This window comes from Engystomops pustulosus, chromosome 3 (assembly GCF_040894005.1).
Source record: "Engystomops pustulosus chromosome 3, aEngPut4.maternal, whole genome shotgun sequence".
NCBI classification, from domain to species: Eukaryota; Metazoa; Chordata; class Amphibia; order Anura; family Leptodactylidae; genus Engystomops; species Engystomops pustulosus.
In genome coordinates, this window is record NC_092413.1 from 37,463,407 (window position 1) to 37,479,640 (window position 16,234).

General features: G+C 42.9%; 1 protein-coding gene across 1 annotated transcript in view; it reads left to right on the forward strand.

Moving 5' to 3' along the window:
• The window catches only part of TMX4 (thioredoxin related transmembrane protein 4), a 49,519-nt gene that overhangs the window by 25,612 nt on the left and 7,673 nt on the right, over nt 1-16,234 (forward strand). Inside the window, exons 2-5 of the mRNA XM_072140491.1 lie at nt 696-811; nt 4,338-4,383; nt 5,200-5,328; nt 8,271-8,316. Of these exons, the coding sequence (XP_071996592.1) occupies nt 696-811; nt 4,338-4,383; nt 5,200-5,328; nt 8,271-8,316 (337 nt within the window). The remainder of the gene's footprint in view (nt 1-695; nt 812-4,337; nt 4,384-5,199; nt 5,329-8,270; nt 8,317-16,234) is intronic.

Consider the following 16,234-nt stretch of genomic DNA (forward strand, 5'->3'; position numbering starts at 1 on the left):
ATGTAGATACTTTTTTTTTTTTATACCAGATTACACATCGGGTTACATAATGCTGGAATTCTTTTTAATGTTAATATTTCATATTTGAGGACAGTTCCAGCCCTTTGCTGACCTCAGTTACTAGTCATCTGTAAATGGAAGTGAATCATGTAAAAAGCCTGGCTCACACACAGCAGCATTGAGGCCTTCGTCTGTATATTGTTATACAGGGAATATTCTCCTTATAGTAGCATATAATATTGTTAGCGTTTCATGGTGTGTGGTGATTGCAGTGGTCCACATTATGGGTTATGCAGCTCTTCCTTCCTGTCACAGCAGTCCTTTTGAATTCAAATCAGCCAATCTTCATCCCAATGTGTTCCTGGAGCTGAAGAAGGTCCATTGCCACATTGTCTTCGATTAAATTATTTTTTAATAAACAATGTGTAAAATTACCAAATAATAAAGATCTGTATTTCGTGTGTATGTTTTACCTTTCTTTGTGTGGATTTCCACCAGGTCCTTAGGTTTTCTCCCAAATTTTTATAAACTTGCTACAGTAATAGGTTAATGGGTTTCCTATGATATTGTCTGTAGTTGCATGTGTGCAGTAGTGAAGCGACATTGAATTAAAATCTGTGTACTGCATAGGGGGGCAAGGTAACAAAAACACAAAGAAAGAAAGTTACATATATTTTCAACCTTTTTCATTTCAGCTTTGCTCCATGGTGCCCTGCGTGCCAGCAGATGAAGCCAGAGTGGGAGGATTTTGCCAAACGCAGTCCTGTCCTTGATGTCAGAGTGGCAAAGGTGGATGTGACTGAAGAGCCAGGTACAGTCCTGTTCACATTCTCTTAGCTTGGTGGCTCCTCCTGGCCACCATACTGCCAGCTGCAGAAGTACTCGTGCTCATACACCCGCTTGGGGGGGGGTGCATGTGCAGAATTACTAGGAGTATAGGTCATGAATTGTGATGAGCGCATTGTGGGTTTGGTAAGTCAGACTTTAGACAGGAATTTCAAATTTAGCATTCGGCTCAACCCCTGCTGGTTACACCTGCAATCCGTGCTGGCACTGGACGAAGATCTTAATTCTTTTAATGTTATCAGTGACATTTAAAGGGAGCCTGTCATCAGGAAGGTCATTTTTACAAGATGACATGTTCCAATAGCCTTTGGCATTCTGATTTAAAAAATGCCTTTGTGTGAATAATTCCAGTGCTTTTTAGTTGTTTTTTAACATTACTTGGCTCCCTGCCAGCAGCTTGTGGTGAGTCCTAGGGGGTGGGGGGAGGGTTGGCAGTTCAAATAAGAAAGGCTTACGGCAGGGAGCTGACATAAGCTCAGGGGGAGGGAAGGGGAGGGCAATGAGTGAGAATGAGGGGAGGAGAAATCAAGTAGAAGATGACTTGTGCCATATGACTCCCCTTGGACTCACCACACGCCGCTGGCAGGGAGCCAGGTAAAAGAAACTAATAAAAAGCCCTGGAATTATTCAGATGCACCACAATGGGGTTTTTGAAATCTACATGCCAGAGGCTATTGAAACCTGGTATTATGTAAAAATTACCTTTCTGATGACGGGTTCCCTTTAGTTAACGGCCGCAATAAACTTCCCCTATGACGTCCTGGGGGGTGGCAACCCTCAGGAAAATGGAAGCGCACAAATGCAGGCGGCTTTTCCAGTAGCAATTGATGGGTAACGCCTGCAAACGTTTCCAGTTTCAGGCGCGGGTGTTTCCCATGGGGACGAGCTCTTGGGCTCGGTATCCAAACAGAACTTTCGACCAAACTTGAATGGGTCCGTTCAGATATATATATATATATATATATATATATATATATATATATCTATAGATAAAGGTAGATATATATATATATATATATAGTTATATTTAATTTTTTTTTTTTTTTTACATTGAAGTTGTTGGAAACAATAGGCATATTTTTAAAGGGAGTTTGTCACCAAATTTTACCCCCATAAGACTATTCGCAGGTAGCTTGTGAAATGTCCTTCCTAAAATGTCTTCTTTTATGCCTTGTCTTACACGTTTAACTAAACAACAAAAAAAGTTGTGTGAAAATGAGCAGAGAAGAGTCATATTATTACGGAGATGAAGAAAAGGGATTATTACAATGGAGAGCCCCCTGTGGGGAGCCTGTATATCTGTATACTGGTATGTGGTGGTGTGCAGGAATATTGTTGGATGATAAAATATCTATGTAAAGAAAAAAAAAGAAACTATAATTTTAGCAAATTGTGTTTTATATTGATGACATTTGCTGAACCGTCACACATTCCTGTGTTTATGTGCCTTAACCCAGGGACTTCCAGTTTCCATGGCAGCCACTGAAAGAAGTCTAGAGAATTGATGATTTTATCAGAAAAATTAGATCCACTTTAACATATTTCTATAAAATGCCAAGTAGCTTAATATTTTAAAAAATTATTTTTTTTTCCCCTAATTAGTTGAGAAGTAACTTGCATATTAATGACAATCTGGTTCTGCTCACGGTTTTATCTGTAGTAACGTGTTGGATATTTTACAGATTGATGTCAAAATTAGTGGAGTAAATTTCTCTGACCATTTCGTCAGCTCTTCCTATGCGGTTCTGGCTCCTTAGGAGTGGTTCTGCTACAACCAATCACAGGCCTCAGCAGCTGCACGTCAAGGGTTGTCATTGAGGCCAGTCGGACAGCAAAAGGAGGAGCTTCTGCCAAACTTCATCCTCTCACAATACAGGGTTGTTAAAGGGGCTGTTAAAGTTTACCATATTCACAAGATATCCACAGTGGTGGGACCCCCACGCATCACGAGTAGGAGTGGTGGTCTGTTGAATGGAGCAGGTTGGAGGTGCGTAGTGATGTTTCTTTCACGGTCTATGGCAGAAGTAGTGGAGTACTGCACCACTGTGATGCATAGAACAGGAGGTGTATGTACTACCAGCTGCTCGGCTCATTTGAGGATACATGGTCCCTGCGGGTCCCATCACTTAGACCCAAGTCCTGTGGATACGGGATAAGCTGTTGTGACCTGACAACCCCTTTAATGAACTCCTAGATATTGGAGTCAATGATGGCAACAAAGCAACATGAAGAATTCTACAAGATCAGGTCAATGAGAAATAGGATAGGGAGGATGTCCTCCACAGATCATGTAGCACCGGCAGGGTCTATGATATCTCTCCAAGGACAAGCAGATGTTTCACCAGCACCGGCTGTCATTGAGAATGCAGAGTTTACTCAAGGACGTGTTATTATCTCACTATTACCATCTTCCTTTTGTTCATTCCTGTTTTGAGCTTTAGGACAAATGGCAAAGTTAACTCTTTTTATACAACTTTTTACACAACAAGATGGTAATTTCATAAAGACCACCCCTGTATACACTAAAGATGAACCTTAAACTCTTGAATCCTTATTTTCCCATTGGTTGCAACATTGTTGTAATCTTATCTCATCTTTCTATAGTCAGATGGGCAGTGCCAGACTGTCTTCTGCATTCCAAGACCACCCACCTGACAGCTGCCCCCTAAATGGCCTAGATCCATTGTAGTTAAAGTACCAGCTATAGTAATTAGACTCTGCTGTGTCTTAGGGTGGCTCCTAAAGGATGCAAAAAGTTGATGACAACGGGGGTGTGGGGTAGAGTAGATGGTTCGGGGAGATGGAGTTGATGGCTCGGGGGGGGGGGTATGGAGTTGATGGCTCGGGGGGGGGGAGGGAGGGAATGGAGTTGATGGCTCGGGGGGGGGGAGGGAGGGAATGGAGTTGATGGCTCGGGGGGGGGGGAGGGAGGGAATGGAGTTGATGGCTCGGGGGGGGGGAGGGAATGGAGTTGATGGCTCGGGGGGGGGGAAGGAGGGAATGGAGTTGATGGCTCGGGGGGGGGGGAGAGAATGGAATGGAGTTGATGGCTCGGGGGGGGGATGGAGTTGATGGCTGGGGTGGGGGATGGAGTTGATGGCTGGGGTGGGGGGGGGGAGAATGGAATGGAGTTGATGGCTCGGGGGGGGGGGGAATGGAGTTGATGGCTCGGGGGGGGGGTGGAGTTGATGGCTCGGGGGGGTGGAATGGAGTTGATGGTTCGGGGGGGGGGGGAAATGGAGTTGATGGCTCGGGGGGGGAATGGAGTTGATGGTTTGGGGGGGGATGGAGTTGAATGGAGTTGATAGAGGTTTGGAGCTGATGGTAGGGGGGATGGTGACGATGGGTGAAGAGTTGGCCCCTGAGTTATGAGCAAACTGAACAAATGAACAAATATTTGTTTTGGAGGCTCTGAAAGCCTCTCTAAAGATTGTGATGAATCAGATGATTTTGACTGTTTCAATAATAAATATTCCTATTTTCTTCCCTAGGTCTGAGCGGTCGTTTCTTTGTCACAACTCTTCCAACAATATACCAGTAAGTGGATCTGTTACCTACTAGACTTTATTATTTGTAAAAATATTCACAATATTAGAGACCAATAAACCATTTCTATTCCAAGAGGCGACCTCTGCAGTGGACATGGAATATACGTGTATTTATTAATTATCCAAAGACCAATAACTTTAACATTGCATCAAAAAGTTCTATGGAACTGGACATTTAGCTTGAAACGTTAAGGGAATCTTGAGAACCACATTCTGGATACAATTCTGATTAGTTTTTACCCAAAAATGGCTAAACCTGTAAAGATGCAAATACAGGCAGTCCCCGGGTTACGTACAGGACAGGTTCTGTAGGTTTGTTCTTAAGTTGAATTTGTATGTCGGAGCTATATATTTTATAATTGTACGTCCAGACAAAATTTTTTGGGTCTCCGACAATTGGATTTTAAAAATGTTGGATTGTCATAAGAACCAGGATTAACACTAAACCTAATTGCAGACACCAGTGATAACTGGTATAGATGTTTATTGTAGCCTAGGGATAAAGTACAGTAAGATACCAACAACGTCCGTCTGTAACTAGGGGTCGCCTGTAAGTCGGTTGTTCTTAAGTAGGGGACCGCCTGTATCTTTGTTAGTAAAGAGAAGTATAAAGGATAACTATTGTTTTTATAAAGCTTGGGATCTGTTCAGCCAGGTTTGGATTCTGAGACCCCCACCGGTCACCCTAATAAGGATTCAGATCTAGACCCACCACCTCTGGCAGTGATATGCTTTGTGTAAACTTATACTTCTCCTGTAGTAATGGATGAATACTGCAGCTGTGGCTTCTTTCCTTGTCTCCTAGTGTTATGGACGGAGAGTTTCGGCGTTATCATGGCTCAAGGATGGCAGAAGACCTTCACACGTTCATTGCGGAGGAGAAGTGGAAGGTTATAGAGCCGGTGGCACGGTGGAAAGCGCCATCATCTATCTTGTAAGACACAAATGTATTATTATTAAAATGCCATAATCGTTTCTTTCTTCTTTGTGGGACTATTGAGAAATAATCCTTGTACATTGGTTTTCCTATATAGTATTTATGACAAATACACAGGATATTTCATACATGGATGAGAGATGCAGGTCTCCCTTTTGGAACCTTGAACCCTTTCTCCAGCTGAATGTAGGGTTAGTAATTCAGACTTGAGCTCCGTTCAAGAAAAAAAGCCATTTTCTGCAATGCCATGGATCTGCAGGCAGCTCTCTTTATGTTTCTTCTGCAGGGAGGGGGTCAGCGCACCTCTGTTTTTAAGATCTGTGTGTTTTCCAGCTGTGTGACCTGCATCTATCATGTATTGTACACATTGTATGTCAGAAATGCCATACTAGGAATTTATCTCCAATGCACCCATAAAGATAAATGGAGCAGATTCCTCAGGACTAACATTGGGTGCATTGGTCCTCTGCTCTCATGATTATTGGAGCTTATTATCAGTAATCAGGCACTCATTCCTGTTCCTAAGTATTGTTCAAGGGGATAACTTTTTATAGGGGTACTTATAGCTGTATACATAGGGTGTGCTATGAAAACCTGGCTGCAAGTGATGATAGAAAATTGTATATGTCCTTCTTCTTTCTTCTAAATGTGAAGGTTTAGACAAGCGCATGCACTTCTCCCATCGAAGACATCTATGGCATAGTCTATGAATATAAACTTAATTGAACAGGACTACCCCTTTGAAGAAAATCTACCATCAAAACCAAGCCTGATAAACCATGGGCACTTACTCATAGATCCAGGCACTGTGACTTATATTTATTATTCATGGTCTCCTTCCTTCCTTCTAAAATCAACTAATGAACCCGGAGGGCTTTATGGGGTGTTGCAACTGCCCATCTGTGCTCTGGATTCTCCGGCTGTTACACTGCTTCCCCCTCGACTCACTCAGCGTTTTCCCCTTCCTCTGCCTGTGGGAGGAGGTATAACAAGAAGCTTGCAGTATAACAGCTTCTGAACCTTCCTGGCTCATTAGCTCTGAAGCTCTTCCGACTCATTAGCATAATTTTAAAAGATGCCTTTTTAGGCGTGTTTTAAAATTAGGTCGAGGATAACAAATAACAAAGAAGATTATCACAGTCACGTGCCTATGAGTAATGGTCCCTGGTTTATCATGCTTGATTTCCTTTTAGACTCCGCACTACAGTAGTATAATTTTTAGCTTTGATCCCATGGCTACAGAATTAATATTCAGGTTTAGACGCTTGTTTTTTATCTTCTTTGAGTTTTCTTCCTCTGGTTATGCCGTGAGCACAGGATTACTGGAGGTGCGGCTCACATACATCATAACAAAGCTTGTACTCAATCCAAGTTTCTCTCGTCTTCCTAAAAATAACTCCCAATTTCTTGCTGCGTTGTTTGTCTTTTGTCTGAAGATTACTATCAATTTTTCAAATAAAATAAAATCCTGCTGATCATAATTGTAGGAAATGCCTGTGCGAGCGCTCGCTGCCAACTGCATCCAACTGCAACACATGGGGGATACACGGAGTCACTTTGGGTTATTTGTACTGTACGCTATGCAGTTCCAGTTGTCTGAGGGACAAAAAGGGTTACAATTATAAAATACACCCGTTCGCTTCAACTTATGTACAAACCTAAAGAACCTATAACCCGGGGAACTGCCTGTACTGCATTTTTACCGTATATACTCGAGTATAAGTCGAGGCACCCAATTTTACCACAAAAAACTGTGAAATGCATTGTCTCAAGTTATAAGCCTTGGGTGTGAAGTGCAGCTGCTAATCTGTCATAAAATGCCCAACAGCCATGACCCCCCCCCCCCCAATAATGAAATGCCCAACAGCCATGACCCCTCCCCCCCCCAATAATGAAATGCCCAGTAGCCATGGCCCCCCACCAATAATGAAATGCCCAGTAGCCATGACCCCCCACCAATAATGAAATGCCCAGTAGCCATGGCCCCCCACCAATAATGAAATGCCCAGTAGCCATGACCCCCCACCAATAATGAAATGCCCAGTAGCCATGACCCCCCACCAATAATGAAATGCCCAGTAGCCATGACCCCCCACCAATAATGAAATGCCCAGTAGCCATGACCCCCCACCAATAATGAAATGCCCAGTAGCCATGGCCCCCCACCAATAATGAAATGCCCAGTAGCCATGGCCCCCCACCAATAATTAAATGCCCAGCAGCCATGGCCCACTCAGTAATACAATGTCAGTAGCCATGCCCTGTTGCCACATGCAGATGCACGTGGCATACTCACAATTATGAAGGTAAATCTGTGGTAAGGCTTGGATGAGATTGCAATTTTATTGTAAGGATACATTGGGGAGATTTTTACCAAATCCATAAAAGAGAGGGTTGAGATTTATCCTACTACGTGCAAATACAGTACGATTCGACAGGATGAAGAGTGAACGTCAGCAGCAGCCAATCACAGACTTGTGCCGATGTGCTGTCTTATATGGACAGCTTAGACCACCGGGGTCCTCCCTGAGTGTACGCGCAGTGGAGGCCGGGGTGGATGCATTATGTTGCATCCGTCTTCCATAGGCTTCAATGGCCATCACTAAGAGTATATTTCGAGGAAAAAGAGGGATGAGAAAAAAACATACCCTAATCCTTGTTCACTCCTGGTTCTTTAAATGCCAATAAAAGGCAGTAGCAGGTAAGTATACTCATTAATTTTTTTTTCTTTCCTTGCCCTGGCCTCTGATATTTAAAATATATAATCTCCTCCGATCAGATTATTAAACAGCAATTGAGATCTAGTAATCCCCCATTTAGCAGTCACAGGATGCGTCTCTCTAGTCACATTGGCTACTGTCTGAGAGCCGGATGGGCTGCGCTGAATGTGAATTGTGGCTATTGATTGTGTGATCCATGTAACACTCTCTTCTTTGTAGGATGTCTGGGATGGCCGGGCTCTTTCACTTATCAGGATGGATCCGGGTAAGATTCCCTCTTAATTTATTACAGAATGTTACATTTTGTATATAACGGGATCGTCCAGGATAGAAAAAAAAGTTGTGCCCAGCAGCGATCGGCGGCTGTAACCTTAAAAACCAACGTCCTTCCATTCTGTTGCTTCAATGTTAGGATGAAGAGGCAAAGAGACGAGTAAAGTTCTGGCCACAACTTTTTCTGATCCCAGACAAGCCCTTGTAACATTGAAAATAAGATTTCAGTCATTTCTCTCCATGGCCATCACTTATACATGTCCCTGACAAATGTATCACACGTGTCCTTGAGAATTCTGGCTTTTTTTCCCTTCAATGACTTGGGTTGCGTTCGCACTTGGCGTTTTACATTGGGTTTTGAAACTCCATACAACTGCTGAGTAGAGGAGATGTTTGTTTCATGTTTATTAATGGGGGTCATTTACTAAGGGCCCGATTCGCGTTTTCCTGACGTGTTACCCGAATATTTCCGATTTGCGCCGACTTTCCCTGTATTGCCCCGGGATTTTGGCGCACGCGATCGGATTTTGGCGCATTGGCGCTGGCATGCACGCGACGGAAATCGTGGGGGCGTGGCCGAGCGAAAACCCGACAGATTCGGATAAACCGCCGCATTTAAAACAAAAAAAAGTGACGCTTGGGACGCACTTACCTTCACTTGGTCCGGCTCGGTGAATTCCAGTGCTTTCTGATGCTTTTCAGCGCAGCAGTGAACTACCTCAGTGAATCCCGGCCAGACCCGAATCCAGCGCAGAGAACACGCCGCTGGATCGCGAACGGACCGGGTAAGTAAATGTGCCCCATTGTCATTCGATGGATGTTCTTTTTATTCAGTACCAATAATACAAAAAGACCACACACAAGATAAATAAAATCAATTAAACAGGTGAAAACTTGCCAAAATGACATCTGTAGGGAAAGCATAGCATGTGATAGTGTGTGTAGACCCAGCAGTCCAGCTACCCCACCGCAGCAATGACCATAGAAACAGGAGATAAATACACAAATGGGATAGTAAACTATTCACAGTGCAGGTGCTCAAGAAAGCCCAAAGCCCTGAACAGTACAATTACCTGATGAAGCAAATAGTCCGTCCAAGTTGGGGAGCTGGGGCAGAAACCCCACGCGTATCGCCACCTGCATTGGCTTCCTCGGGCCTGAGGGGGCAATATGTGACTGCAACTTGTGTGCAGTCTTTTTGTATCATATTCCATGTTTCTTTGTTTATTATTGCATGTGACTTTATTTGGCATGTCCTATCAGCAGTAAGTATACAGATCTCTGGTGAACCTGCCCGTTGTCTGGATGTCTAATTTTCTGTTTGCAAATTAGCGCCACCTACCGTCTGATAGTGGTGGTGCAGTAGTTAAAATCCACAAATTGAAAGAATAAATAAATAAATACTACAAAAAATGATGATTTTTTTTTCTATAGCACAGTCATATTCCACAGCACTTTAAATATCAGGATGAAAATATTTTTCCTCTATATTTTGGATATTTAAATGGAGAGCTTAGGTCCTGTCTGTGTTTTTATCCTAAAACATTTGAAGCCGAGGAGTTTACTCACTTTAATGTGGGTCACCCCCACACACACACAAAAATTTTAGGGTCTTTAAAAAGTTTGTTCCCATGAAAGAAAATTATCAAATCTCAATCCACTAGTGATGTTAACACAATAAAGATAATTTTTAACCCATTACTTTACAATTTTACTCAGTTTTATTGCTGTTTATACCTCCTATCCCTCAGTGATGGTCAGAGCAAAATCCCAGGGTGTGGACGGAGACTCTCTAAGCAGACACATTATGATCCATCTAGTTCTGTGAGCTGACAATGTGGTTAGATTTATCAGGGTACAGGTTTATATACACTTTTATTTGCCTTCTGCACATTCACTAGGATCTGACACATTGAAAGAGAGAGATGAGACAGATAAGAGATGATGAGATGTATATTAGACACAATTTCACAGTCAGCTCTGCTACATCTCTGCCCCATCACACTATCTGATGTACCTCCCTCCCCTTCCCCGGGATCAAGTACTTATCTTCCCGTAGCTTGCAGCTCTCCGCTCCTCACAATGTGATATGATATGTTTGCTGCCGGCAGGAAGTCGGTGTCTGTGATCCGGTTGTGGAATGCAAGGGTGGTGGCTTGTAGCCGCTCCACTGCATCAGACAGGAGAGCAAGATGGCAGCCCTACCCCAATTGAGAAGATACAGGGTCATGTCTAGGGGCAACTGAAATTGTGACAGGTTGGACTTCTATCTGTGAAATGCTGTATTTTTGTTAACAGTGAATTAGAGAATCTTATTTAGTGATCCTGAGTACATTTAAGAAAATTTTTCTGTAGGAATACCCCTTTAATGATATATTTAATATGCTTGTATTTAAATATGTGCTACCTTATTACTCTTATGTATGATGTTCCACCCTATCATTGGTAACCGTTCTGTTTTAGGATCATTTTGGCGGCTTTGTAACGATTTTATAGATTATATCTAATCTATAACATTTTATACTATTGTGACCCCGTTTATCAGCATACAAGGTGGATCAGACAAGGATATCTAGTATGTATGTATCTTTGGAAGGTGATTCTGGTTTTATAATCTGTTCGCTGGACTATTGGTTCACAACACATAATGGGGCAGATTTACTTACCCGCTCCATTCGCGATCCAGCGGCGCATTCTCTGAACAGGATTCGGGGCCGGACGGGATTTATGAAGGTAGTTCCTCCGCCGTCCACCAGTTGCGCTGAAAATCATCTGAACGCACCGGAATACACCGAGCTGGACCAGGTGAAGGTAAGCGCTTCCCAAGCGACACACTTTCGGTTTTTAAATGCGGCGGTTTTTCCGAATACGTCGAGTTTTCGTTCGGCCATGCCCCCCGATTTCCGCCGCGTGCATGCCAGCGCCGATGCGCCACAATCCGATCGCGTGCGCCAAAATCCCGGGGCAATTCAGGTACATTCGGCGCAAATCAGAAATATTCGGGTAACACGTCGGGAAAACGTGAATCGGGCCCTTGGTAAATGACCCCCATTGACTGCAGATTTATATCCATTGATGTATGTTTTGCTATTGCATATAAACCTCCCCGATGTTGCGCTCCACATTATATGTGGTTTTGCGCACACAGGGCCACGTCCTGCTGTAATGCGCTTCCAGTATAACTAAGCTGTTTATCACTTATTTTGATACATAGTGACCCGGAGGGAGAGCAGATTAGAGTAATTATTCCTACATCTACACGGCACAGACTCGCATAGTATATAATATGATGGAGGGGAGAGCAGGGATATTGTATATCAACAGCCCACAAGCCAATATCTAGAGCCCTACCTCCTGCACACTGATGCCTCCAGTATCATTAAAGGGGTCGTCCACTTTCAGCAAATAATTGGTATGGTTTGTGTAAGGAAAAGTTATACAATTTTCCAATATACTTTCCTTGTCAATTCCTCCCAGGTTTCTGGATCTCTGCTTGCTGTCATTCTATATGAAGCTTTTATCTCTACTTCCAGTGGATAGAAATCTGACCATGGTCACACAGGTGCACGGTGCATATTCGTTATATCACACAGCTCTGATTACGCTCTCTGATACTAACAAGCCGGGCACCTAGATGTCCATCACATCACCATGGACATCTTTCTATCCACTTGAAGTAAATATAGAAACCTTCTTTAGAAGGACAGGAAGCAGAGATCTAGAAACCAGTGAGGAATTGATACAGAAAGTATATTGGAAAATTGTATAACTGTTCCCTACACAAATCATATCAATTTTTTGCTGAAAGTGGACAACCCCTTCAAGAGCAAAACCTCTCCAAATGGGATGGAAATGTCATTTATTTGATTGCAGATGTAAGATCCAGCTTCACAGATCCTTAAAGGCATATTAAACGACCTATTGAAAGCTACTAGAACAGCAGATCAGAAATCCATATGGGGACGCTTATTCATTTCCCCCACTTACAGGGGGAGGTTATGTGGGGACATAACAATGAATATGCAGAACTTACTGTAATTGGACTCGCATAAGGAGAGTTCCATATAAGTTTACAAACTGATAATTTTTTTTAACATTTCAGCCATGGGAAAGAACCTTGGGCAATGATTTTTAATCATAGTTTTAATGAAGTATTTATTTTAGGAGGGTTAATTTAAATGGCAGGTTCCCATTAACTCTTTCCATACTATTTTGGTGCATAATACTAGTGTCCGCAAGGTCTGGTGCAGGGCACTGTCTGATGGGAGGCGCCAAGAAAGAGAGACAGATTCCTATTGTAATGTGCATTATTCTTTATGATTTTAGGTGTGTCTTGGGTGACCTCTCAACTCTTTACCAACTGCAGATGTCTAGGGTCAGAAAGCATGAGCATGTTGGATTTCATTGCCTTATTTTTTTCGTTCTCGGAGAAATAAGTCCCCTCTAGAGGTATTTGCTGTGTGGGAACTTGGAATAAGCCAAACCAAGTGTTCATTAGCGCATGTAGTGAGTATTGCCTGATTTTGTGATGGGCCCCACCATTCACTGACCCATCATCATCTGGTTCTTTTGGTTTGGCCATTCATGAAACCAGAGGATGCAGGACCTCCGGATAAGATGTGTCTATCCTTGCCATTCCTCTAATTTTTGTTACACTTTGTTTTTGTGCATGGGCCAAAATTGTATTATCAGAATTCAGATTTCTTCACAAATTCACTCAAAGATAAGAATGAAGATCTATAAGAAGGGAACATAATGCGGTAATAACAAAATAATCTGCAAAAAGCTACAATAAGGCACCAGATTAAAAAAAATAGAATTGCGGTCTACAATAGCAGAAGGGCAGTCTATGCTGTCACATCAGTCAATTTCGGCCTCTGATAGCATAGACTTGGTGAATTCAGACCTATTGATTTCCCAATTGTATGAGCTAAGCCCAGAAGCTGCGCCATTCCCTCCTGCAGTCTATCTCCGTGTCACGAATAAGGAAAAAGATAACAAAACAACAAAAAAAAAAGGAAATAAAATTGCCATCACAGTCTATTGTCCTCGGGGTATGTGACGGATCGATAGTTTATCTGTGCGAGAGTGACCTTCCTAGACGTTGCATGTCCCCTGTATTATAGTGATGATACTGTCACCGGAGCTTTCGGAAATCGCTCGGCTTTCCAGTGTTTTCACAATTGCCCTTTTACAGAGTTTTGTTTGTGGAGCGCACGCTGATATTCATCACGGCTCTCTGTATGTCTGTTTTTTTTTTCTGATGGAGACGCTAAAGACGTGTAATCTTGTCCACCGCAGAAAGGCTGGGCTGCACTTTCAGGGAAATAATTAGCAGAATATTCTCGTACTACTACTCTCACCGGAGTGCAGGATTTTAGTGTAAAAGCTATTTACATTTCATTTCCCAGTGAAGATAATTATAGGTTTCATTAGGAGGCATTTATTATGGCTTGTACGGACAGGAATTACAGCATTTTGCAGGATCCTGCCATAGATCTGGACCTGGTGCACCCAATCTACTGAGGGGCTCTAGTCTCTATCGGGAGTATCACATGGTGGATAATACTCATCCCCCCCCCATTGCATTTAAAGGGGTAATCTGTCTTTGGACATGTCACAAATGGGGTATTCTGAATTATGCCCAGTTCACACCTATATCTAGACCTCCACTATTTACGTCCATCACAAAATTAGAATTAAGGGAAGACTAAAAGATCCACTACAATGTTTGATGTCAATGGACTTTTAATGGCTTCCATTAGTGTTGCTGATCTTCCTACAGAATCGCTGGTGGACAAGGACTGGGATTCCTGTACTTGTCACTGGACTTATACTTTGCTATCGATAAACATGTACTTATGTTGGTGCTTCTGTCATTTGAGTGGAAAATTGGAAACCGGCTTCTGTTATTTTAGAAGCAAAAATTGGTTCTGCAGTCTGTCAGAAGTGTTGCCTATGGACACTAATGGAAGCCATTGAAAGTTCATTGCCATTAATAGATATTGTAACGGATCTGTCAGTCTTCCGTTATTATCATTTGTGTGATGGGAAATAATGGTTAAAATCCATAGAATTGTGTGAACGGAGCCTTACTCTCACTCAATCCGGAGAGAACTCCAATGTAGGGTGTTACGGAAACTGTATCGAACTTGGCTGAGTTCTTGAGATATCTGGCCAATATCCGACCCACTTACAATTGAACGGAACAGCGTGACGCGTACTCTTACTGCCGCTCCACCCTTTAGTGAGGTCGAGACCCTGTTCTCTGTATTGCTTGGGTCTCCCTTTCTTATTTGGTGGGTGTCCCAGCCGTTGGACCCTCACCGATCTACTTGTAATCCCTTTACAACTTTTTGTCTGTATCAGCGATGTCACTGTTAGCAGCTTCATAGCAAATCACAGGCCTCAATAGTCCTATGCTATGTACTGCTGAGTCCAGTGAGTGGTTGTAATGGTCGTGTGCTGTATACAGACATATATCCTGACAACCAAGAAGATGACATCCGCACTTGTGGACATGTTTTGAATCCATGTCATTGTTGCAGAAGCATCATGGTGTTATACATCTCTATTGCCTTCTATACACACGTATAGGAGCAGTAGATAAAGACAAGTTGATCGGCACTCACAAAATCCGTCAAAATTGTAGTGCAGCTTTATTCATCCGATAATAAGTACAATACAGGCAAATGGCAGAGACAAAGATTAGGATGTCGTACACATCTGACGCGTTTCAGACCATCAGGTCCTTAGTCATAGTCTGAAACGCATCAGATGTTTATGACATCCTAATCTTTGCCTGTATTGTACCCATTATCGGATGAATAAAGCTGCACAGCGATTTTAACGGATTTTGTGAGTGACGATCAACTTCTCTTTATCTACTGCTTCTAATCTGTGGGAGTGAAAAACCCTCTTTTGGACTGTGCACCTGGCAGTGAGTGAACCCGATTCATTTTCTGTGTACTAGCTGTACACACTTTTAGCCTGGCATGTAGGTTTTCCTTGGGCACGTAAATTGCGATCCTGCTCTTGCATGCAGTAGACCCCCCAGTGGATGGTAACTAGAGACAATTGATGACAAGTGCCACATGGCTGCGGTGCGCTTTGCTTAATAGCGACCTTGTCAGGCCGATGACTTTGCGGCGTGTAACATGTTGCTTCTCAGCGGCTGGGAAACAAGTACATGTCAGATCATCACCCTAATGACTGTGAACATGGGCTGACCTCCCTGCATCCATCAGACAGCATCGCTGGAGGACAAGGATTGTTATTCCTCCACTTGTCACTGGACTCGTAGTTAGATATTGACTTGAGCTCATGTACGGTGGATGCAATACCTCTCCAGGCACTGATTAGGGAAACTTAGAATTTCACTTTTCTGTTTGATTTCTTTGGCTCTTTCATTACGCTGTCATCCTCAGCTGCAAACAAACCAGACCCAGAATTTTAGATATTTCTTGATAGGGTTTTAAAAACCATTGTGGAGGATGGAGTGCTGAAGAATAGATACCACCTTCCTACCTAACGTTCTCTCCAAGTCTAAGGGATAATCTAATTAAAATCTTCTACAGCTTCTTCGTGTGTGATCAGTATTTATTACTTTTTTCTACTTTGGTCCTAAAAATGCGAGACTTAAACAAATATAAATGGATACAAAGGGGCTCATTTACTAAGGGTCGCGGATCGCACATTCGTCGGACTGTTCGTCTTTTTTGAGGATTGCACGTCTTGCACAGGTATTTAACAAGTGTCTGCACTGGGTTTGCGTCACACACGATCGGAATTTGGCGCAGCTGCGCCGCAAATTGGGGGGCGTGCCAGGGGATAATCCGTCTGATTCGGACGGAGCACGGGATTTAACTTTCAAATTGTGTCGTAAGCCCAAGCACTTACATGCACCAGGA